Here is a 27,825-nt window from a genome sequence, read left to right as displayed (position 1 = left end):
TGTGGTGAATCTAAGGCTAGGAAGATTCTACAACATTCTATAGTATGAACCGAATGTGTGGTGAATCTAAGGCTAGGAAGATTCTATAACATTCTATAGTATGAACCGAATGTGTGGTGAATCTAAGGCTAGGAAGATTCTATAACATTCTATAGTATGAACCGAATGTGTGGTGAATATTAGGCTAGGAAGATTCTATAACATTCTATAGTATGAACCGAATGTGTGGTGAATCTAAGGCTAGGAAGATTCTACAACACACTATAGTATGAACCGCATGTGTGGTGAATCTAAGGCTAGGAAGATTCTATAACATTCTATAGTATGAACCGAATGTGTGGTGAATCTAAGGCTAGGAAGATTCTACAACATTCTATAGTATGAACCGAATGTGTGGTGAATATTAGGCTAGGAAGATTCTATAACATTCTACAGTATGAACCGAATGTGTGGTGAATCTAAGGCTAGGAAGATTCTACAACATTCTATAGTATGAACCGAATGTGTGGTGAATATTAGGCTAGGAAGATTCTATAACATTCTATAGTATGAACCGAATGTGTGGTGAATCTAAGGCTAGGAAGATTCTACAACATTCTATAGTATGAACCGAATGTGTGGTGAATCTAAGGCTAGGAAGATTCTATAACATTCTATAGTATGAACCGAATGTGTGGTGAATCTAAGGCTAGGAAGATTCTACAACATTCTATAGTATGAACCGAATGTGTGGTGAATATTAGGCTAGGAAGATTCTATAACATTCTATAGTATGAACCGAATGTGTGGTGAATCTAAGGCTAGGAAGATTCTACAACATTCTATAGTATGAACCGAATGTGTGGTGAATCTAAGGCTAGGAAGATTCTACAACATTCTATAGTATGAACCGAATGTGTGGTGAATATTAGGCTAGGAAGATTCTACAACATTCTATAGTATGAACCGAATGTGTGGTGAATATTAGGCTAGGAAGATTCTACAACATTCTATAGTATGAACCGAATGTGTGGTGAATCTAAGGCTAGGAAGATTCTACAACATTCTATAGTATGAACCGAATGTGTGGTGAATCTAAGGCTAGGAAGATTCTATAACATTCTATAGTATGAACCGAATGTTTGGTGAATCTAAGGCTAGGAAGATTCTTCAACATTCTATAGTATGAACCGAATGTGTGGTGAATCTAAGGCTAGGAAGATTCTATAACATTCTATAGTATGAACCGAATGTGTGGTGAATATTAGGCTAGGAAGATTCTACAACATTCTATAGTATGAACCGAATGTGTGGTGAATCTAAGGCTAGGAAGATTCTACAACATTCTATAGTATGAACCGAATTTGTGGTGAATATTAGGCTAGGAAGATTCTACAACATTCTATAGTATGAACCGAATGTGTGGTGAATATTAGGCTAGGAAGATTCTATAACATTCTATAGTATGAACCGAATGTGTGGTGAATATTAGGCTAGGAAGATTCTATAACATTCTATAGTATGAACCGAATGTGTGGTGAATCTAAGGCTAGGAAGATTCTACAACATTCTATAGTATGAACCGAATGTGTGGTGAATATAAGGCTAGGAAGATTCTACAACATTCTATAGTATGAACCGAATGTGTGGTGAATCTAAGGCTAGGAAGATTCTACAACATTCTATAGTATGAACCGAATGTGTGGTGAATCTAAGGCTAGGAAGATTCTATAACATTCTATAGTATGAACCGAATGTGTGGTGAATCTAAGGCTAGGAAGATTCTATAACATTCTATAGTATGAACCGAATGTGTGGTGAATATTAGGCTAGGAAGATTCTATAACATTCTATAGTATGAACCGAATGTGTGGTGAATCTAAGGCTAGGAAGATTCTACAACACACTATAGTATGAACCGCATGTGTGGTGAATCTAAGGCTAGGAAGATTCTATAACATTCTATAGTATGAACCGAATGTGTGGTGAATCTAAGGCTAGGAAGATTCTACAACATTCTATAGTATGAACCGAATGTGTGGTGAATATTAGGCTAGGAAGATTCTATAACATTCTATAGTATGAACCGAATGTGTGGTGAATCTAAGGCTAGGAAGATTCTACAACATTCTATAGTATGAACCGAATGTGTGGTGAATATTAGGCTAGGAAGATTCTATAACATTCTATAGTATGAACCGAATGTGTGGTGAATCTAAGGCTAGGAAGATTCTACAACATTCTATAGTATGAACCGAATGTGTGGTGAATCTAAGGCTAGGAAGATTCTATAACATTCTATAGTATGAACCGAATGTGTGGTGAATATTAGGCTAGGAAGATTCTATAACATTCTATAGTATGAACCGAATGTGTGGTGAATATTAGGCTAGGAAGATTCTATAACATTCTATAGTATGAACCGAATGTGTGGTGAATCTAAGGCTAGGAAGATTCTACAACGCACTATAGTATGAACCGAATGTGTGGTGAATCTAAGGCTAGGAAGATTCTACAACATTCTATAGTATGAACCGAATGTGTGGTGAATATTAGGCTAGGAAGATTCTATAACATTCTATAGTATGAACCGAATGTGTGGTGAATCTAAGGCTAGGAAGATTCTACAACATTCTATAGTATGAACCGAATGTGTGGTGAATATTAGGCTAGGAAGATTCTACAACATTCTATAGTATGAACCGAATGTGCGGTGAATATTAGGCTAGGAAGATTCTACAACATTCTATAGTATGAACCGAATGTGTGGTGAATCTAAGGCTAGGAAGATTCTACAACATTCTATAGTATGAACCGAATGTGTGGTGAATATTAGGCTAGGAAGATTCTACAACATTTTATAGTATGAACCGAATGTGTGGTGAATATTAGGCTAGGAAGATTCTACAACATTTTATAGTATGAACCGAATGTGCGGTGAATATTAGGCTAGGAAGATTCTTCAACATTCTATAGTATGAACCGAATGTGTGGTGAATCTAAGGCTAGGAAGATTCTACAACATTCTATAGTATGAACCGAATGTGTGGTGAATATTAGGCTAGGAAGATTCTACAACATTCTATAGTATGAACCGAATGTGCGGTGAATATTAGGCTAGGAAGATTCTACAACATTCTATAGTATGAACCGAATGTGTGGTGAATCTAAGGCTAGGAAGATTCTACAACATTCTATAGTATGAACCGAATGTGTGGTGAATCTAAGGCTAGGAAGATTCTATAACATTCTATAGTATGAACCGAATGTTTGGTGAATCTAAGGCTAGGAAGATTCTTCAACATTCTATAGTATGAACCGAATGTGTGGTGAATCTAAGGCTAGGAAGATTCTACAACATTCTATAGTATGAACCGAATGTGTGGTGAATCTAAGGCTAGGAAGATTCTTCAACATTCTATAGTATGAACCGAATGTGTGGTGAATATTAGGCTAGGAAGATTCTTCAACATTCTATAGTATGAACCGAATGTGTGGTGAATCTAAGGCTAGGAAGATTCTACAACATTCTATAGTATGAACCGAATGTGTGGTGAATCTAAGGCTAGGAAGATTCTATAACATTCTATAGTATGAACCGAATGTTTGGTGAATCTAAGGCTAGGAAGATTCTTCAACATTCTATAGTATGAACCGAATGTGTGGTGAATCTAAGGCTAGGAAGATTCTATAACATTCTATAGTATGAACCGAATGTGTGGTGAATATTAGGCTAGGAAGATTCTACAACATTCTATAGTATGAACCGAATGTGTGGTGAATCTAAGGCTAGGAAGATTCTACAACATTCTATAGTATGAACCGAATTTGTGGTGAATATTAGGCTAGGAAGATTCTACAACATTCTATAGTATGAACCGAATGTGTGGTGAATATTAGGCTAGGAAGATTCTATAACATTCTATAGTATGAACCGAATGTGTGGTGAATATTAGGCTAGGAAGATTCTATAACATTCTATAGTATGAACCGAATGTGTGGTGAATCTAAGGCTAGGAAGATTCTACAACATTCTATAGTATGAACCGAATGTGTGGTGAATATAAGGCTAGGAAGATTCTACAACATTCTATAGTATGAACCGAATGTGTGGTGAATCTAAGGCTAGGAAGATTCTACAACATTCTATAGTATGAACCGAATGTGTGGTGAATCTAAGGCTAGGAAGATTCTATAACATTCTATAGTATGAACCGAATGTGTGGTGAATCTAAGGCTAGGAAGATTCTATAACATTCTATAGTATGAACCGAATGTGTGGTGAATATTAGGCTAGGAAGATTCTATAACATTCTATAGTATGAACCGAATGTGTGGTGAATCTAAGGCTAGGAAGATTCTACAACACACTATAGTATGAACCGCATGTGTGGTGAATCTAAGGCTAGGAAGATTCTATAACATTCTATAGTATGAACCGAATGTGTGGTGAATCTAAGGCTAGGAAGATTCTACAACATTCTATAGTATGAACCGAATGTGTGGTGAATATTAGGCTAGGAAGATTCTATAACATTCTATAGTATGAACCGAATGTGTGGTGAATCTAAGGCTAGGAAGATTCTACAACATTCTATAGTATGAACCGAATGTGTGGTGAATATTAGGCTAGGAAGATTCTATAACATTCTATAGTATGAACCGAATGTGTGGTGAATCTAAGGCTAGGAAGATTCTACAACATTCTATAGTATGAACCGAATGTGTGGTGAATCTAAGGCTAGGAAGATTCTATAACATTCTATAGTATGAACCGAATGTGTGGTGAATCTAAGGCTAGGAAGATTCTACAACATTCTATAGTATGAACCGAATGTGTGGTGAATATTAGGCTAGGAAGATTCTATAACATTCTATAGTATGAACCGAATGTGTGGTGAATCTAAGGCTAGGAAGATTCTATAACATTCTATAGTATGAACCGAATGTGTGGTGAATATTAGGCTAGGAAGATTCTATTACATTCTATAGTATGAACCGAATATGTGGTGAATCTAAGGCTAGGAAGATTCTATAACATTCTATAGTATGAACCGAATGTGTGGTGAATATTAGGCTAGGAAGATTCTACAACATTCTATAGTATGAACCGAATGTGTGGTGAATCTAAGGCTAGGAAGATTCTACAACATTCTATAGTATGAACTGAATGTGTGGTGAATCTAAGGCTAGGAAGATTCTACAACATTCTATAGTATGAACCGAATGTGTGGTGAATCTAAGGCTGGGAAGATTCTACAACATTCTATAGTATGAACCGAATGTGTGGTGAATATTAGGCTAGGAAGATTCTACAACATTCTATAGTATGAACCGAATGTGTGGTGAATATTAGGCTAGGAAGATTCTACAACATTCTATAGTATGAACCGAATGTGTGGTGAATCTAAGGCTAGGAAGATTCTACAACATTCTATAGTATGAACCGAATGTGTGGTGAATCTAAGGCTAGGAAGATTCTATAACATTCTATAGTATGAACCGAATGTTTGGTGAATCTAAGGCTAGGAAGATTCTTCAACATTCTATAGTATGAACCGAATGTGTGGTGAATCTAAGGCTAGGAAGATTCTATAACATTCTATAGTATGAACCGAATGTGTGGTGAATATTAGGCTAGGAAGATTCTACAACATTCTATAGTATGAACCGAATGTGTGGTGAATCTAAGGCTAGGAAGATTCTACAACATTCTATAGTATGAACCGAATTTGTGGTGAATATTAGGCTAGGAAGATTCTACAACATTCTATAGTATGAACCGAATGTGTGGTGAATATTAGGCTAGGAAGATTCTATAACATTCTATAGTATGAACCGAATGTGTGGTGAATATTAGGCTAGGAAGATTCTATAACATTCTATAGTATGAACCGAATGTGTGGTGAATCTAAAGCTAGGAAGATTCTACAACATTCTATAGTATGAACCGAATGTGTGGTGAATATAAGGCTAGGAAGATTCTACAACATTCTATAGTATGAACCGAATGTGTGGTGAATCTAAGGCTAGGAAGATTCTACAACATTCTATAGTATGAACCGAATGTGTGGTGAATCTAAGGCTAGGAAGATTCTATAACATTCTATAGTATGAACCGAATGTGTGGTGAATCTAAGGCTAGGAAGATTCTATAACATTCTATAGTATGAACCGAATGTGTGGTGAATATTAGGCTAGGAAGATTCTATAACATTCTATAGTATGAACCGAATGTGTGGTGAATCTAAGGCTAGGAAGATTCTACAACACACTATAGTATGAACCGCATGTGTGGTGAATCTAAGGCTAGGAAGATTCTATAACATTCTATAGTATGAACCGAATGTGTGGTGAATCTAAGGCTAGGAAGATTCTACAACATTCTATAGTATGAACCGAATGTGTGGTGAATATTAGGCTAGGAAGATTCTATAACATTCTATAGTATGAACCGAATGTGTGGTGAATCTAAGGCTAGGAAGATTCTACAACATTCTATAGTATGAACCGAATGTGTGGTGAATATTAGGCTAGGAAGATTCTATAACATTCTATAGTATGAACCGAATGTGTGGTGAATCTAAGGCTAGGAAGATTCTACAACATTCTATAGTATGAACCGAATGTGTGGTGAATCTAAGGCTAGGAAGATTCTATAACATTCTATAGTATGAACCGAATGTGTGGTGAATATTAGGCTAGGAAGATTCTATAACATTCTATAGTATGAACCGAATGTGTGGTGAATATTAGGCTAGGAAGATTCTATAACATTCTATAGTATGAACCGAATGTGTGGTGAATCTAAGGCTAGGAAGATTCTACAACGCACTATAGTATGAACCGAATGTGTGGTGAATCTAAGGCTAGGAAGATTCTATAACATTCTATAGTATGAACCGAATGTGTGGTGAATCTAAGGCTAGGAAGATTCTACAACATTCTATAGTATGAACCGAATGTGTGGTGAATATTAGGCTAGGAAGATTCTACAACATTCTATAGTATGAACCGAATGTGCGGTGAATATTAGGCTAGGAAGATTCTACAACATTCTATAGTATGAACCGAATGTGTGGTGAATCTAAGGCTAGGAAGATTCTACAACATTCTATAGTATGAACCGAATGTGTGGTGAATATTAGGCTAGGAAGATTCTACAACATTTTATAGTATGAACCGAATGTGTGGTGAATATTAGGCTAGGAAGATTCTACAACATTTTATAGTATGAACCGAATGTGCGGTGAATATTAGGCTAGGAAGATTCTTCAACATTCTATAGTATGAACCGAATGTGTGGTGAATCTAAGGCTAGGAAGATTCTACAACATTCTATAGTATGAACCGAATGTGTGGTGAATCTAAGGCTAGGAAGATTCTATAACATTCTATAGTATGAACCGAATGTGTGGTGAATATTAGGCTAGGAAGATTCTACAACATTCTATAGTATGAACCGAATGTGCGGTGAATATTAGGCTAGGAAGATTCTACAACATTCTATAGTATGAACCGAATGTGTGGTGAATCTAAGGCTAGGAAGATTCTACAACATTCTATAGTATGAACCGAATGTGTGGTGAATCTAAGGCTAGGAAGATTCTATAACATTCTATAGTATGAACCGAATGTTTGGTGAATCTAAGGCTAGGAAGATTCTTCAACATTCTATAGTATGAACCGAATGTGTGGTGAATCTAAGGCTAGGAAGATTCTTCAACATTCTATAGTATGAACCGAATGTGTGGTGAATATTAGGCTAGGAAGATTCTTCAACATTCTATAGTATGAACCGAATGTGTGGTGAATCTAAGGCTAGGAAGATTCTACAACATTCTATAGTATGAACCGAATGTGTGGTGAATCTAAGGCTAGGAAGATTCTATAACATTCTATAGTATGAACCGAATGTTTGGTGAATCTAAGGCTAGGAAGATTCTTCAACATTCTATAGTATGAACCGAATGTGTGGTGAATCTAAGGCTAGGAAGATTCTATAACATTCTATAGTATGAACCGAATGTGTGGTGAATATTAGGCTAGGAAGATTCTACAACATTCTATAGTATGAACCGAATGTGTGGTGAATCTAAGGCTAGGAAGATTCTACAACATTCTATAGTATGAACCGAATTTGTGGTGAATATTAGGCTAGGAAGATTCTACAACATTCTATAGTATGAACCGAATGTGTGGTGAATATTAGGCTAGGAAGATTCTATAACATTCTATAGTATGAACCGAATGTGTGGTGAATATTAGGCTAGGAAGATTCTATAACATTCTATAGTATGAACCGAATGTGTGGTGAATCTAAGGCTAGGAAGATTCTACAACATTCTATAGTATGAACCGAATGTGTGGTGAATCTAAGGCTAGGAAGATTCTACAACATTCTATAGTATGAACCGAATGTGTGGTGAATCTAAGGCTAGGAAGATTCTACAACATTCTATAGTATGAACCGAATGTGTGGTGAATCTAAGGCTAGGAAGATTCTATAACATTCTATAGTATGAACCGAATGTGTGGTGAATCTAAGGCTAGGAAGATTCTATAACATTCTATAGTATGAACCGAATGTGTGGTGAATATTAGGCTAGGAAGATTCTATAACATTCTATAGTATGAACCGAATGTGTGGTGAATCTAAGGCTAGGAAGATTCTACAACACACTATAGTATGAACCGCATGTGTGGTGAATCTAAGGCTAGGAAGATTCTATAACATTCTATAGTATGAACCGAATGTGTGGTGAATCTAAGGCTAGGAAGATTCTACAACATTCTATAGTATGAACCGAATGTGTGGTGAATATTAGGCTAGGAAGATTCTATAACATTCTATAGTATGAACCGAATGTGTGGTGAATCTAAGGCTAGGAAGATTCTACAACATTCTATAGTATGAACCGAATGTGTGGTGAATATTAGGCTAGGAAGATTCTATAACATTCTATAGTATGAACCGAATGTGTGGTGAATCTAAGGCTAGGAAGATTCTACAACATTCTATAGTATGAACCGAATGTGTGGTGAATCTAAGGCTAGGAAGATTCTATAACATTCTATAGTATGAACCGAATGTGTGGTGAATCTAAGGCTAGGAAGATTCTACAACATTCTATAGTATGAACCGAATGTGTGGTGAATATTAGGCTAGGAAGATTCTATAACATTCTATAGTATGAACCGAATGTGTGGTGAATCTAAGGCTAGGAAGATTCTATAACATTCTATAGTATGAACCGAATGTGTGGTGAATATTAGGCTAGGAAGATTCTATTACATTCTATAGTATGAACCGAATATGTGGTGAATCTAAGGCTAGGAAGATTCTATAACATTCTATAGTATGAACCGAATGTGTGGTGAATATTAGGCTAGGAAGATTCTACAACATTCTATAGTATGAACCGAATGTGTGGTGAATCTAAGGCTAGGAAGATTCTACAACATTCTATAGTATGAACTGAATGTGTGGTGAATCTAAGGCTAGGAAGATTCTACAACATTCTATAGTATGAACCGAATGTGTGGTGAATCTAAGGCTAGGAAGATTCTACAACATTCTATAGTATGAACCGAATGTGTGGTGAATATTAGGCTAGGAAGATTCTACAACATTCTATAGTATGAACCGAATGTGTGGTGAATATTAGGCTAGGAAGATTCTACAACATTCTATAGTATGAACCGAATGTGTGGTGAATCTAAGGCTAGGAAGATTCTACAACATTCTATAGTATGAACCGAATGTGTGGTGAATCTAAGGCTAGGAAGATTCTATAACATTCTATAGTATGAACCGAATGTGTGGTGAATCTAAGGCTAGGAAGATTCTACAACATTCTATAGTATGAACCGAATGTGTGGTGAATATTAGGCTAGGAAGATTCTATAACATTCTATAGTATGAACCGAATGTGTGGTGAATCTAAGGCTAGGAAGATTCTATAACATTCTATAGTATGAACCGAATGTGTGGTGAATCTAAGGCTAGGAAGATTCTACAACGCACTATAGTATGAACCGTATGTGTGGTGAATCTAAGGCTAGGAAGATTCTATAACATTCTATAGTATGAACCGAATGTGTGGTGAATATTAGGCTAGGAAGATTCTACAACATTCTATAGTATGAACCGAATGTGTGGTGAATCTAAGGCTAGGAAGATTCTTCAACATTCTATAGTATGAACCGAATGTGTGGTGAATATAAGGCTAGGAAGATTCTACAACATTCTATAGTATGAACCGCATGTGTGGTGAATCTAAGGCTAGGAAGATTCTATAACATTCTATAGTATGAACCGAATGTGTGGTGAATCTAAGGCTAGGAAGATTCTACAACATTCTATAGTATGAACCGAATGTGTGGTGAATCTAAGGCTAGGAAGATTCTACAACATTCTATAGTATGAACCGAATGTGTGGTGAATCTAAGGCTAGGAAGATTCTATAACATTCTATAGTATGAACCGAATGTGCGGTGAATATTAGGCTAGGAAGATTCTTCAACATTCTATAGTATGAACCGAATGTGTGGTGAATCTAAGGCTACGAAGATTCTACAACATTCTATAGTATGAACCGAATGTGTGGTGAATATTAGGCTAGGAAGATTCTATAACATTCTATAGTATGAACCGAATGTGTGGTGAATATTAGGCTAGGAAGATTCTATAACATTCTATAGTATGAACCGAATGTGTGGTGAATATTAGGCTAGGAAGATTCTATAACATTCTATAGTATGAACCGAATGTGTGGTGAATCTAAGGCTAGGAAGATTCTACAACGCACTATAGTATGAACCGAATGTGTGGTGAATCTAAGGCTAGGAAGATTCTATAACATTCTATAGTATGAACCGAATGTGTGGTGAATCTAAGGCTAGGAAGATTCTACAACATTCTATAGTATGAACCGAATGTGTGGTGAATATTAGGCTAGGAAGATTCTACAACATTCTATAGTATGAACCGAATGTGCGGTGAATATTAGGCTAGGAAGATTCTACAACATTCTATAGTATGAACCGAATGTGTGGTGAATCTAAGGCTAGGAAGATTCTACAACATTCTATAGTATGAACCGAATGTGTGGTGAATATTAGGCTAGGAAGATTCTACAACATTTTATAGTATGAACCGAATGTGTGGTGAATATTAGGCTAGGAAGATTCTACAACATTTTATAGTATGAACCGAATGTGCGGTGAATATTAGGCTAGGAAGATTCTTCAACATTCTATAGTATGAACCGAATGTGTGGTGAATCTAAGGCTAGGAAGATTCTACAACATTCTATAGTATGAACCGAATGTGTGGTGAATATTAGGCTAGGAAGATTCTACAACATTCTATAGTATGAACCGAATGTGCGGTGAATATTAGGCTAGGAAGATTCTACAACATTCTATAGTATGAACCGAATGTGTGGTGAATCTAAGGCTAGGAAGATTCTACAACATTCTATAGTATGAACCGAATGTGTGGTGAATCTAAGGCTAGGAAGATTCTATAACATTCTATAGTATGAACCGAATGTTTGGTGAATCTAAGGCTAGGAAGATTCTTCAACATTCTATAGTATGAACCGAATGTGTGGTGAATCTAAGGCTAGGAAGATTCTACAACATTCTATAGTATGAACCGAATGTGTGGTGAATCTAAGGCTAGGAAGATTCTTCAACATTCTATAGTATGAACCGAATGTGTGGTGAATATTAGGCTAGGAAGATTCTTCAACATTCTATAGTATGAACCGAATGTGTGGTGAATCTAAGGCTAGGAAGATTCTACAACATTCTATAGTATGAACCGAATGTGTGGTGAATCTAAGGCTAGGAAGATTCTATAACATTCTATAGTATGAACCGAATGTTTGGTGAATCTAAGGCTAGGAAGATTCTTCAACATTCTATAGTATGAACCGAATGTGTGGTGAATCTAAGGCTAGGAAGATTCTATAACATTCTATAGTATGAACCGAATGTGTGGTGAATCTAAGGCTAGGAAGATTCTTCAACATTCTATAGTATGAACCGAATGTGTGGTGAATATTAGGCTAGGAAGATTCTTCAACATTCTATAGTATGAACCGAATGTGTGGTGAATCTAAGGCTAGGAAGATTCTACAACATTCTATAGTATGAACCGAATGTGTGGTGAATCTAAGGCTAGGAAGATTCTACAACATTCTATAGTATGAACCGAATGTGTGGTGAATATTAGGCTAGGAAGATTCTACAACATTCTATAGTATGAACCGAATGTGTGGTGAATCTAAGGCTAGGAAGATTCTACAACATTCTATAGTATGAACCGAATGTGTGGTGAATATTAGGCTAGGAAGATTCTACAACATTCTATAGTATGAACCGAATGTGTGGTGAATATTAGGCTTGGAAGATTCTACAACATTCTATAGTATGAACCGAATGTGCGGTGAATATTAGGCTAGGAAGATTCTATAACATTCTATAGTATGAACCGAATGTGTGGTGAATCTAAGGCTAGGAAGATTCTATAACATTCTAAAGTATGAACCGAATGTGCGGTGAATATTAGGCTAGGAAGATTCTATAACATTCTATAGTATGAACTGAATGTGTGGTGAATCTAAGGCTAGGAAGATTCTTCAACATTCTATAGTATGAACCGAATGTGTGGTGAATATTAGGCTAGGAAGATTCTACAACATTCTATAGTATGAACCGAATGTGTGGTGAATCTAAGGCTAGGAAGATTCTACAACATTCTATAGTATGAACCGAATGTGTGGTGAATCTAAGGCTAGGAAGATTCTACAACATTCTATAGTATGAACCGAATGTGTGGTGAATATTAGGCTAGGAAGATTGTATAACGCACTGTAGTATGAACCGAATGTGCGGTGAATCTAAGACTAGGAAGATTCTATAACATTCTATAGTATGAACCGAATGTGTGGTGAATATTAGGCTAGGAAGATTGTATAACGCACTATAGTATGAACCGAATGTGTGGTGAATATTAGGCTAGGAAGATTCTATAACATTCTATAGTATGAACCGAATGTGTGGTGAATCTAAGGCTAGGAAGATTCTATAACATTCTATAGTATGAACCGAATGTGTGGTGAATCTAAGGCTAGGAAGATTCTACAACATTCTATAGTATGAACCGAATGTGTGGTGAATCTAAGGCTAGGAAGATTCTACAACATTCTATAGTATGAACCGAATGTGTGGTGAATATTAGGCTAGGAAGATTCTACAACATTCTATAGTATCAACCGAATGTGCGGTGAATATTAGGCTAGGAAGATTCTACAACATTCTATAGTATGAACCGTATGTGTGGTGAATCTAAGGCTAGGAAGATTCTATAACATTCTATAGTATGAACCGAATGTGCGGTGAATCTAAGGCTAGGAAGATTCTATAACATTCTATAGTATGAACTGAATGTGTGGTGAATATTAGGCTAGGAAGATTCTACAACATTCTATAGTATGAACCGAATGTGTGGTGAATCTAAGGCTAGGAAGATTCTACAACATTCTATAGTATGAACCGAATGTGTGGTGAATCTAAGACTAGGAAGATTCTATAACATTCTATAGTATGAACCGAATGTGTGGTGAATCTAAGGCTAGGAAGATTCTACAACATTCTATAGTATGAACCGAATGTGTGGTGAATATTAGGCTAGGAAGATTCTATAACATTCTATAGTATGAACCGAATGTGTGGTGAATCTAAGGCTAGGAAGATTCTACAACATTCTATAGTATGAACCGAATGTGTGGTGAATCTAAGGCTAGGAAGATTCTACAACATTCTATAGTATGAACCGAATGTGCGGTGAATCTAAGGCTAGGAAGATTCTACAACATTCTATAGTATGAACCGAATGTGTGGTGAATCTAAGGCTAGGAAGATTCTATAACATTCTATAGTATGAACCGAATGTGCGGTGAATATTGGGCTAGGAAGATTCTTCAACATTCTATAGTATGAACCGAATGTGTGGTGAATCTAAGGCTAGGAAGATTCTATAACATTCTATAGTATGAACCGAATGTGTGGTGAATATTAGGCTAGGAAGATTCTACAACATTCTATAGTATGAACCGAATGTGTGGTGAATCTAAGGCTAGGAAGATTCTACAACATTCTATAGTATGAACCGAATGTGTGGTGAATCTAAGGCTAGGAAGATTCTACAACATTCTATAGTATGAACCGAATGTGTGGTGAATCTAAGGCTAGGAAGATTCTTCAACATTCTATAGTATGAACCGAATGTGTGGTGAATATTAGGCTAGGAAGATTCTATAACATTCTATAGTATGAACCGAATGTGTGGTGAATCTAAGGCTAGGAAGATTCTATAACAATCTATAGTATGAACCGAATGTGTGGTGAATATAAGGCTAGGAAGATTCTTCAACATTCTATAGTATGAACCGAATGTGTGGTGAATCTAAGGCTAGGAAGATTCTACAACATTCTATAGTATGAACCGAATGTGCGGTGAATATTAGGCTAGGAAGATTCTACAACATTCTATAGTGTGAACCGAATGTATGGTGAATCTAAGGCTAGGAAGATTCTATAATCGAATGTGCGGTGAATATTAGGCTAGGAAGATTCTTCAACATTCTATAGTATGAACCGAATGTGTGGTGAATCTAAGGCTAGGAAGATTCTATAATCGAATGTGCGGTGAATATTAGGCTATCGACAACACACAATAGTATGAATAGAATGTGTGGTGAATAAAAGGCTATCGACAACACACAATAGTGTGAACCGAATGTGTGGTGAATATAAGGCTTTGAAGATTCGACAACAAACTATAGTATGAACAAGAGGTCAATAATTAACTGAAAGAGAAAGTCTTTCCAGCTTTACAAGAAAAGTCTCACAAGACAAAAAACGTTTTTGGAAATAATATTTGACTGTGTAGAAGATGTATGTTTTACAGTACAAACTCCTCAGTCTAACATTATAACATGTTCCTAACTCAATCTTTATAATCACGATCGGGATTTGGGGTTCAGAGCTTCCTCTTATTTGGCTGCCCACCAGAAAAAAACCAGCTCTGAACTTCGAATCTCAATAGAGATTGCAAAAAATGAGTAATGAACAGGTTATGGTATAACTGAAGATTTTGTACTGCATGCAAACTGAAGAGTGAGGGTTTTAGCAGGATCTGGGACATAATATATTATTCCCCAGGCAGAAGGTGCTTTCTAAAACTGGCCAAAGTGGGAAAATATTTGTGTTTTGCCTTCATAGTCGACATCACAGTGTTTAGGTTTGATTCCCATTTTGATTCTCGAACCGATTGACAAATTACTAAGAATCTCAATCTTAATTGAAAGGCAAAATCACGTTTCTTGCAATATAGATTGCGTTTCGTTTATTTTCTCACATTACAGAGCACACTCCATTTCAGATTTTACAAATGTATTTTATGAATCGCCGGCTTGCTGACAGTAATGTTTGTGTGTTGTCAGTAAATCCCGGATTGGTAGACACAGAAATAACGCGAGGATTTCAAGATTCTTCATGGATGACTTGGTCCTGGAAAATTGTAAGAGGTAATTTGCTACTTAGGTCATTGATAGTAAAGTATCTAAATCAGGTTTGCTACACATTTTGACCCTACCACGAGGAAGAAAAATAAGGTCAAGATTATAAGCCATATGCTAATAACAAAAACTTGTACAAAACATATATTAAAGGCATAGTTTCGGAGGAACAGACGTACTAATGAAAATTATCCTGATCAATCATATGTCAATTGAGGTCAAAAACAGCTGACGAATGACAGACTAGGTCTCGTCAATGAACGTAATCTATGTATAACTGGTAAATTATAAGATACAAAGATTTGGTTAGGAAGTTTGGCTGTGACCGTAGAATTCTTATTTACAACAGGATGTCACATTCTAATTTTTACGGTGATGTAGTTAATAGAGCTCAACAATTTAGAAATAATCCATGTAAACTCATTGACTTATTGATCATTTGAATAAACTTGCTATTAAAGGTTATTAATTTACCATCGTAGTAAGGTTTTTTTCCCCTCTGTATTAACATTGATTTTGTTTTTGATAAATTTAAACATAACCAAATAATTATTGCTAATGCCTATAGTTATTAAAACTTATGGTCCTACTTCCTGTCGATACTTCCTACTTATATTTTGGCATTGTACAAGGCCATTTTTTCTCATACTGCTTTTGACGTCTTTAGGGGTCGCCCTGATATTCCAACACCCCACTAGTCTGACGCCCCATTGACCCGACATCCTATTGGGGCAGCCCGATATTCCGATACCCCATTAGTCCGACACCCCATTTGTCCGACACCCTATAAGTCCGACGCCTCATGAGTCCGACACCCCAATGGTCCGACGCCTCAATATTCCGACACCGAATAATTGAACAATAGTTAATATCTTTTTATATAAGAAAGCCTGCTGAAATGTTTATTTACTATTACAACTGTGTTTAGAACCGAACGCCTTGTCCTTCGACTGATGCAAGTTATCAAGGTATGTTGATAGACATGTATTTGTTAAAATATTTGAAAATATTCCCTAATACAACATATAAAATGATCGAGACGCGTACCACGTTATCTTGCGTGACTAAAAAACGAGTACTATCAATTTCTTAACTATATTGAACATTTTATAAAAACTAGAAAATAATTTGTAAGTTTTGTCGAATTACTTGCATGCAGATTCGTAACTGTGTATTTCTCCTCAAGCAGAGATAAGACTCTAATGCCTTCAAAATAGAACTAGATGTAAATATAAAAATAAGAAGATGTGGTCTTCGTTTGACACGTTCTCCGTAAGTAATCTGTTTTGACTATATGAATTCACAATAACAATATACAAGCTGGTAAATAGTTATACTGAAAACAGCAATTAAACTGGGTAATCAAATTAATAATTTTCATCATTTTCTAGACATCTAACAAACGGGGAGATCAGATGGTTATGGAGTTTTGTAGGAAATCCGTATGTTGCTATGCAATAAACCCCTTCTGATCCTAGCGGACTATGTATTTTTCTAGTGAAGATAGGTCATAGGAACATGTCACTATGCCATATGATATTTATGAAGCTAGATCAGACAAGTTTGGAAAAAAAAAAACAAAAGAAAAATTAAACGATATGAATAGCCAAGGCCGTACGTATAGATCACTTTTTCCCGCGTTTTTTCGTTTTTTTCTAGATAACGTAATAATGCATATTATTATTATGATGTAATAATGCACATGCTCATTGACTATTGTGTAATGAAGGATATTGCTAATTGACTGTCATGTAATAAGGCATATTACTGATTGACTGTTATGTAATAATGCATAATATAAGTTTAATATAATACTGCATTTTACTATATGATTGTTATGTAATATATGCATAGACATGTATTAGTAAATACAGACGTAATAATGTGATGTAATTGGAACGCAATAGTGCTTCGTAAGGTAGTATGATATGCTGCTGTAGCGCAAAATTAGTTGTTATGGTAAAAACAATACAGTTTAGCAAATGTAAACTAGCAGAATTATTGCACCACGTACTTATTTTTTTTAATTTGTAATTAGCCTAATTGGTGCTCCTTACATTGAAGCTTGTTTGTTAATGTCTTTGTTTTCGTTCAACTTTTCTTTGCTTATAGATAATTGTTGGGTTTTCTTCATAACATATAAATGGTTATGAATTAAGATTGTGATACCGTAATTAGGTGAAAATATAAAAATGTACAGATATATTGATCGCTTGAATTGAATACATGCTAAAATTGATATCATTGGTACTTGTTTTTTAATTCAATGTTTATATATTATATATATATATATGTACTTGTCAACAACGCTACACCAATCTTTACACTTTTGTGCTTGTCTTGGTGTGTGTGTGTGTAGCATCGATATTTAAGGTGATCCTGTATTTATTCAAAGTATACTTTTTTTTTTAATTCCTTGAATAAATATATGTGTTTAGATGACATTCTTTTTTTTTTTATATACCCTTGTATTGAGTTCAATACTGACAAAACACGCATTGATGTATCTTTTTGAAGATTTGAATATCAACTAGGATAATAGGAATAAATGTATTTTTATTTATGTACACTTGTTACATTCCATATGGGATTGTTCTAAAATCTTTTTTCAACACCCATTTGTCAAATACAATCTTGTAAGTTGTACCTTCTGCACGAGTGATAATGTTCGTAGTTGTAACTTCACGACAAATTTTATTATCATCAGTTACAGTAATTTTCTTTGTTTTTCCCTCTACAACATCTTTCATTGTTTCAAAGTTCAGTTCGAGTGAATTCTTATAGTTTAAAGTTATTCCTCGGATTTTGCAGCATGTCAAGTTTCCATCTTTATCGGGCTTTTTCAGTTTATAACCATAATTCTTAGGTCCTCCTGTTTTAAAACACTCAATTGTATTATTTGGTGTTTCATCTGTTAGATCACCTAAATAATCACCAGTGTTTGGCATCCAATCCACAGGTTTAGAGCTGAAAATGATGGAATCGGTATCACAAAATAGGGCTCGCTCTTCGAGGCTTTCTAGATATTTATATAGTTCCAGACGAGCCTGTGTCGTAGTAAAGGCTGCTATTACCACATTCGTTCTTCCGGTTTCTTCAACAAATTGTGACTGGTTAATCCAATGGATTCTGACCATATCGTCTGTTACAAAATTGACGTCTTGGACTTCTTGACTATCACTGGTCAGGATATCAAAATAAACGGCGGGATCTGTTAAATATGTTGTACGTGGTAAATTTAATCGTTGACCAAACTTTCCCCAGAAGCTGTAAATAAAATGATATAAATGAAAATAAGTTAAGCTAAAACAGTCTCTATTTCAATTAAATATAGGCAACAGTAGTATACCGCTGTTCAAAAATTACAATTTACAAGTAAATATTTAAAACATGTGCCTATATACATTAAGCTTTTTTTATAATTATTATCATTATCTTGTATAATAAACAACTAACCTGTTAAGCATTAATTTAGCCAGTTGTCTAAGTCCTGGGTTCCAATTAATGTTTCGTGCATCAAGCCTGATACCTTCTTTTTCGAAGTAGTCATCTACGTACTTTTGACGGTCTTCTTCTGTTTTGCACCAATCGGGCCACCCACTTGCTTCTTGTTTGATTTTTAGAAATGTATTTACATATTCTGTAAAAACACCACCCTGTCTTATAAGTGGGTCATATTGTGAAACGTTTTCAAAATGCCAGACTTCACATATTTCTTCTTATAACCTTTTTGTACGGCCTTTCGTCACTAACCCAAGTACCTATCAAAGCTCTGCTATCGACGTCATGGCAACAGTCTTCAGTAACACCATCTTCCATAAAAGTCCGACATAATCCAAAAATCAGTTTTACTCTTATTCTAGCGGGAAGAACGGGGAGATATAAATTTCTTGGAGGGATGACTTTACATTTGACCAAGCCTTCGTATTCATCGATGTTCCTAAATTTTCTGTGATTATCATGGGGTGTCCAAGTAGAATCTTTCCTGTTTTGTTGATAAATGGATAAAGCGAAGTTTCGTCATAATAGTTTATGGTTTCGTCTTTGGTCGCCTCTTTATACATTGTGAATGCGTCGGTCCGCCCTCCGTAAAATGCTTCTCTTGGTTCAAAAGGATAGTGCATAGCATGGCTCTTCACAAACTTATTTAGATCCGCATTACTCCAAACTTCTTTGTCGAACTCACATTCCCAAATACAGATGTATTTATACCCATTCTTTTCTAGAAAACTTCTCTTATCGACTGTTCTTTGATATAAATCAGACAGAGATGTACCAGTTACTGGATTCGTCGTTGACATAGCAAAGCATTTAGGACAAGCATGCCAGAAGCAACCGTGAAACTCGTATACAATCTTTTCACCATCGAGAGTCTCATGGTATCCATCAGCCAGAAACGGACTGATCTGTTTTTCTCCTCTATTTCTTGCATGCGTTATATCAATACCATCTCTTTCCGAAATATATTGTAGCCATTGTATTGCTTTAATGGACTGCTTTTGCTAGGGCCTGTATCAATTTGGGGGTATAATACCAATACTATCATACTCCAGGAAGTTTCTACGGAAGACAAGATTACATGCTGACGCTATTGTTAAACAATTCTCGAAGGGATCGACGCCAGGCTTATTGTGAAGTGAAGTAGCTTCCACGAACATCTTACGGAATGCAAGGCAACCTTTTCGAAGTATGTCTACATCTGATTTACAATATGTCAACAGTTGCTCTTGGAAATTAAAACAGTCATACTTATGTTCATTGTACCATTCTATAAGTTCCTGTCTTTTTTCTGGTTTCATTCCATTGGGGTTGTAATATTTCATGATCGGTAGCCCCTGAAGTATGGCATTCTGATTTTCCTTTGTATTCATAAGATGTGGAAAGTATCCCTTACATAATTCCGTCAAACCAAACGACTTCCGAACTTTTCAAGAGCCATGGGTAAAAAATTCATTGAATCTATGAATCTGATGTTGCACTTAGGTACATCGATAGACATAAACTTTGACCCACTCTTAATAACCTCTGGTAGAACTCCATTCTGATACAAATATTGTAAAATAGGGTAACTATCGTAACCTTTAAAATTGTGACAAAGTACTTTAGCACCTCTGTTTGCTTCAGAGAAAAGCCATCGACAAAAATCATCTCTTGCTGTTTCACCCCTGAAGATGTATTCGTTTTGACCACATTTTTTGGCGGCGTGTGCTGCTGCCTGCCTCTTCTGACATACATTCTTCACATACTTTATGAACCACACATAAATTTGGCGTGTGCTTTCTAGTACCACACCACGATTGTTTGCAATGGATGCATTTTTTCTCCTCTGTGGTTGTTTTTTTATCCACGACCACATTGCAGTAAATCATCTTGTCTACATTCAAAATCAAAAAATAAAAATATTTTTGACTTTTCCTTCAGTGAACTTTGAGCAGTTGACTAGTCAATTTCGTGTGTTCTCTGGGAAAGGCAATTTTCATTACCTTTGTTGGTTTGCTCTCACTGGTAACATATAACATTGATGACTCTCGGGAAAGTAATCTTTACAAACTCTACAGTATTGCTCGCCACACTTGTGAGGTGTTTTATGTAATTTAGCATATACAGACTGACCACATTGGTTACATCTAACGTTAGTATTGCACGTTGACTGACCTGAGTTACTTCTTTGTTTGTGCAAATCGAAACAAATGTTGTTACGAAAATAGCGATTGCAGTCCTCACAATATTTCCACTATTCTTTCTGTACATCGTGGATTTTATAACAATGGTGGCAGGTATTATTACATGCATCACGTTCTTTATGGTCGTACCCCTTGTTGCATATCGTATAATAGTAACTTCGGCCTAGAAATGCTGGCATTTTAGTGTTGACATCATAGTGGTTATCGTGAAGGTAGAGATAAATTTTCATTTCCGCTTCTGGTCCTTCATAAAATTATTGCATTAAAATGCTCTTTCGAGACAACGTGTATTTGATATCCGTCTAATACTCTTTGAAAATACTTTATATCGTCTATTCCACATCTCCGTAATGGTATATATCAGCATTATGGTGTAACTTTTTGGCTAAATTCATATGTATATTTCTGCCCTGTCGAATTGAATTCCATTTTTCATGGCCATCTCATCTGGCTTTGGCTGTCATTATGGCTCTGGCGCAACATAACTCATCATTGTTTTGAATTTGGAGGAAACACCTTTTTCCCTTTAAAGTTTTTCCCAGATCCACACATTTACATCGTTTTCCTATACCACCAGATGGAAGACTTACATGTATGAGTTCTATTTCCAGGGTTTCATTCATCACAAATTGCTCGTAAGACTGTAAAACTCTTTCAATTTCAGTCAGAAATCGCTCTGCATTCAACTGTGATAGTTTCTTAAACGGAGATTGGAAAGTCGAGTTCTGGACATTGAACTGATAGTCGAACTAAATCTGCAGGTTCCATAATTCTGTAACATCCTTTATGATGGAATTAAAAAGGATGCGGAGACTCCTTAAAATGTTCGGAATCCCCCTCACGTCTAGCTCACGAAATGCTACTTTATATCTGGTCGAAGTCGTGTTAAATTTGGGCATTTTCTGAGTTCCAACTGCACTTATTGTGTACAAATCACTTGGGTCGTCATATTCTGTTATTTTCCTTTAAATTGGGGGTCCATCTTGTGTTGCTTTTCTTTTTACACCTCCACCAGACTGATTATGAAAGTTTTGTTTATGTAAGGATAAAAGATCCGGATGACTAAACACCCTTTTACATATCTCACACTGATAGAACTCTGAACTGCTGTGTTTTCTTTCATGACTCTCTAAGTTATCCTTTCTGTGAAACCCCTTGTCACACACGAGGCATATGTAGACTTCTTGATGTCCTAGTATTCTTTTATGTTCATCAAGTAAACTGCGTTTGGAAAATATAGCACCACATTGTTGACACTCATATTTTCTTGACATATTTCCTCGATGATGATCCATCTTGAACTGAAGAATATCTGTAAAGAAAATGTATATATAATGAGATAAATATTCACTTGTATAAAAACAGATTCTGAACGAAATATTTTCATTCTTAATTTTTTGTTTGGATTGAAAAGATGCATAAATGCCCTTATTTTTCAGTGTCATTTTCCAGAATAGACAAATATGCAAAGACACATGAATAAAAGCCATGGAAAAAATCAACCATATATTGATGAGAAGGAATCTTCAAAAAAAGATTTACAATCTCTTGAAACATTGCCATGTGTAGACAATGTCATTTTAGTTCACCTTTTCACTATGATGTTGGTTGGACCAACAGGGTCGGGAAAAACGTTTTGGATGAACACGCTTTTGGAGAGAGCAAGGAGCATGATAAAACCATCGCCAGAGAGGATAATATGGTGTTATAAACGATGGCAGCCATTATTTTCTGAAATGCAACAGACGATCAAGAACATTATTTTCGTATAAGGGATTCCGGATGACCGCAACTACGATTCATTTATAGACCCAAAATACCCTAGACTTGTCATAATAGATGATCTAATGAAAGACACAACTAACAGTAAAGATGTGTGCGAGTTATTTGTCGAGGGAAGCCATCACCGTAACTTGAGTGTAACGTGCATCGTACAGAATGCTTTTTCTTGTGGCGAATGTGGGTAAATATTTGAAAATATATCCGATTTAATGAGGCACGTAAAGCGATGGTGTCATGAAAATAACGATATGAAACGTAAATTGGCGAGGATAATGAAGCTATTTCTACAAAGAAATTCAAAACTGAAATGCAGATTGAAGACGGCGAAAGTGATGCTTTTAAGAAATTAGCTAAGTATGCGAGAAACGAGACAAGACCTTTGGGAAGAGAAAGTTGACAAGTACCTGAATAAAGGTAAGAGTGAAACTGAAGCAAAACACAGAGCTAACCGAAATGTTCGAGAGGATGAACTTGATAAATTTATGTGGAAATATGAAAACTTGTTGCATTATGCTTTACAACTTAGAGCGGGTAGACTGCATTCAAAGGAAGTAAAGTTCATTGAAAAACTGGTCGAAGAAGGAACTGAATATAAGAAAGCAATAAAAATATCGGTAAGAAAATTCAAACATCAACTGGACAATTATCTTGATGAAGTCATTGAGGAAGATGAGGAGGAGGAGGGAAATGATGAGGAAGAAGAGGAGGAGGAGGGAGATGATTATAATGAGGAGGAGGAGGAGGAGGAGGAGGTGGAGGATTAGAACTGTAAAAGAAAGCTATTTCGCTCTCTCGCTTAATGTTCGCTATATAATAATAATAATAATAATAAGGAGGAGGAGGAGGAGGAAAAAGAGGAAGAAGAGGAGGAGGAGGAGGAGGGAGATTATAATATGAATAAACAAATTACGTTTCATTTCATTTTCGGCATTCAACCAGTGCACATGGCGTCTTGGGAAAAATATCTACAGAAGATTTATTATGAACCCTCAAATGCCGCTAATTTTGCTGGGCCGGACAAACTGTTCGCATTTGTAAAGCGAGACGGAAAATACAAACTCACTAAATACAAAATAAGAAAATGGTTACAAAACCAAGAGCCCTATTCAATGCAGAGAGATATTCGACGACCTAGAAATCGAACTCATATTATTGTTGCTGGTATAGACGACCAATGGTCTGCAGATCTCATGGATATGGTGAAATTTGAAAAATATAATGACGATTATTCTTACGTTTTGGTCGTTATTGATGCTTTTTCTAAATACGTATGGCTGCGAAAATTGAAGAATAAGAAGGCAAGAAGGGGGAATCCATTGCTTCGGCATTCAAAGACATTTTTAAAGAGGGTCGAAAACCGAACTGGATAAGAACCAATAAAGTCCAAGAATTCAGATCAAGAATTGTACAACGCGTTTTTCAAGGCGAGGGAATTAAACAATTACAAGATTATGCTGATGGTTATATATACCCCCACGACACTTAATTAAGAGGAATTCCTGGATAATCATAGGTCTGTTCTATGTTCCTTTGGAATTTCAACCAAAGATGAAGAACTGGATCTTCCATCACTGTATTGGATACCTAAACTACATAAGTGTCCTTACAAACAACGGTATATTGCTGGGTCTTCCAAGTGCTCCACGAAACCTCATTCTAAATTATTAACATCAATTTTATCAGCAATCAAAGCAGGCTTCAAAGGTATTGTGAAACTACCTATTCTAGAGGTGGCGTGATTCAGATGTGGATACTAAATAATTCCAAAGATCTTTTAGAGTACATACAATCTAAGACTCTTTCATCTTGCAATAGTATTAAATCATTTGACTTTTCTACACTTTACACAAGTATTCTCCATTCCAAACTAAAAGACAAATTGAAAGAGTTGGGTCCTGCTTTGTTTCATAAAAAAGAATGCCCAACGTAGATACAAGTATCTGGTCTTAGGGAGGGATAAATCCTACTTTGTAAAAAATCACTCTGATTCTGACAAAAAATTCTCTAAAACTGACATTATCAAGATGCTTGATTTCTTGATTGACAACATATTTGTTACGTTTGGAGGACGTGTTTTTCAACAAACAATCGGCATTCCCATGGGAACTAACTGTGCCCCTCTTCTTACCGACTTGTTCCTTTATTCATATGAGGCTGACTTCATACAGGAACGTCTTAGGAAGAAAGAAAAGAAGTTAGAAGTATCCTTTAACTTTACTTTCCGCTATATAGATGATGTTCTCTCACTAAATAATTCAAAATTTGGTGACTATGTTGAACGCATCTATCCCATCGAACTTGAGATAAAGGATACAACAGATACAGTTAAGTCTGCCTCATATCTTGACTTACATCTAGAAATTGACAATGAGGGTCGGTTGAAAACAAAACTTTATGACAAAAGAGATGATTTCAGCTTCCCAATTGTGAACTTTCCATTTTTATGTAGTAACATTCAAGCAGCGCCTGCATATACGGAGTATATATCTCCCAGTTGATACGATACTCCAGGGCTTTTATTTCCTATCATGATTTCCTTCATAGAGGGTTGCTGCCCACAAGGAAACTATTAAACCAAGAGTTCCAAGTGGTGAAGTTGAAATCATCCCTTCGTAATTTTTTCGGACGCCATCACGAGTTGGTTGACCGTTACGTAATATCCGTTTCACAGATGATAGCGGATATGTTCCTAATGTCGTAACTACAATCCCGTCCCCTTTTCCCGATTGTGACCTACCGAATTAGACTTATTACCGGGTTTGTACTAACACGAGCAACACGACGGGTGCCACATGTGAAGCAGGATCTGCTTACCCTTCCGCAGCACCTGCGATCACCCCCAGTTTTTGGTGGGGTTCGTGTTGCTCAGTCTTTAGTTTTCTATGTTGCGTTTTGTGTACTATTATTTGTCTATTGGTCTTTTTCTTTTTTAGCCATGGTGTTGTCAGTTTATTTTCGATTTATGAGTTTGGATGTCCCTTTGGTATCTTTCGCCTCTCTTTCATAATAAGACTGTGCATAGAACCATAGATATGCTACCAAATGAGGTGTCTAAACGAAATGAAGAAAGCGTACATCTAGCCACATACTATGCTCGGAAACCTTCAAAGAAAATGCCCAAACATTTGCGATTCCGATTTAAAGTAGGAACTCATGTTCGAATAACATATCTTTAAAATGTGTTTACTCGGGAATATGACGAAAAATGGACCGGAGAGATATTCACAATATCACTGAGATTTGGGAGAAACAATGCCGCAATTTATCGCCTCCAAGATTACAACGGAAAAGAAATAGTCGGGACCTTTTACCAAAGTGAAGTCCAAAAGGTTGCTATGAAAGATGACGATTTGTGGAAAATAGAAAAAATTGTGAAAACCAGAGGAAAAGGACCTAATAAACAATATTTTGTGAAATGGCTTTATTGGCCAGATAGATACAAGACTTGTAAATAGTGTATTACTAGTTTAATAAAATACGTTTTTCTTGAAAAGCTTTTGTTGTATTTTTATTTTAAAATATTTGATAGTACAAACAATATATATAATAATTCAAACTTACCTTTAGCCACAAATATTTCAACCTATTCCATTCACTAATTCCCCTTGTATGTCGTCGTTAATTACACATTTAAATGTGGCGCACAAATAAGCAGGCATGCGCCTTTAAGTGATTACTTGGAATTCAAATAATTGAGCAACATGCTTGAAATGTGTCCTTTTCAGACTGGTAATTACAATTTAACTGGACATAAATAAGTATCTATGGAGATATTCATCTGTTCACTGGCTTATATCTATAGTATTTTTTCAATTTTAAATCATGACCTTTGATGTTAATCATGGCATGACCCGCTTGTTATATGGGTGATTGAGAACATCTGTCTTTAGAAGCTGCAGTCGTGGGAAAATATCCACTTCAGTTTTGCTATAATATACATTATACATAGGACGGCTTTTTACTGTGATTAAAACTAATTGTTGGAGTTATTTTTTTTTTAGTAATAATTATGGATTCATATCAAGGAATGTATTAAACTGCGCAAAAAGGATGATCTAAATTGAATAACGGTAGGTTATTCGTTCAAAATAAAATTCAGATATATTATCATTCAAACTTTATTAAAAAGTCACGAGTTATTTATCAAATTAAAGACGAAACTTTAAAATATATCTAAACACACACAAAAAGTTCATTCCGAATGTGCGATGAATTTTTAAGCTCTGATTAATCATTTATTTAACAAATATTAAACGTTTGATTATATGTAAATCGTTGTTATGACTTAATTGCCCGTCACAAAGTTTCAGGCCACGCGACAAATAACAATTAAAACCGTGTTGAGAGCTGCAAGGACAGATGTTTTCATAATCAAATGTGAAACAAATCATTTGAATCTTTATCTTCAAGCTATAACACGATAAACATTGAAATAAACGATTACTATCAACAATATCAATTTTAGCATGTATTTAATTCAAGCGATCAATATATCTGTACATTTTTATATTTTCACCTAATTACGGCATCACAATCTTAATTCATAACCATTTATATGTTATGAAGAAAACCCAACAATTATCTATAAGCAAAGAAAAGTTGAATGAAAACAAAGACATTAACAAACAATGCTTCAATGTAAGGAGCACCAATTAGGCTAATTACAAATAAAAAAAATAAGTACGTGGTGCAATAATTCTGCTAGCTTACATTTGCTAAACTGTATTGTTTTTACCATAACAACTAATTTTGCGCTACAGCAGCATATCATACTACCTTACGAAGCA

The 27,825-nt window shown here is 35.7% G+C and overlaps 1 protein-coding gene across 3 annotated transcripts in view; it reads left to right on the top strand.

Moving 5' to 3' along the window:
- LOC127733939 (retinol dehydrogenase 12-like) overlaps nucleotides 1-27,825 on the top strand; it is a 70,285-nt gene that overhangs the window by 17,288 nt on the left and 25,172 nt on the right. For all 3 annotated transcript variants that reach the window (XM_052243424.1, XM_052243425.1, XM_052243423.1), the window contains exon 6: nucleotides 15,437-15,581. In XM_052243424.1, coding sequence (XP_052099384.1) covers nucleotides 15,437-15,581 — 145 coding nt within the window. The remainder of the gene's footprint in view (nucleotides 1-15,436; nucleotides 15,582-27,825) is intronic.

Source organism: Mytilus californianus, unplaced genomic scaffold (genome assembly GCF_021869535.1).
Source record: "Mytilus californianus isolate M0D057914Y unplaced genomic scaffold, xbMytCali1.0.p SCAF_3, whole genome shotgun sequence".
Taxonomy (NCBI): domain Eukaryota; kingdom Metazoa; phylum Mollusca; class Bivalvia; order Mytilida; family Mytilidae; genus Mytilus; species Mytilus californianus.
Note: the sequence above shows the minus strand (reverse complement) of the source record. Positions and strands in the feature narration are given on the sequence as shown.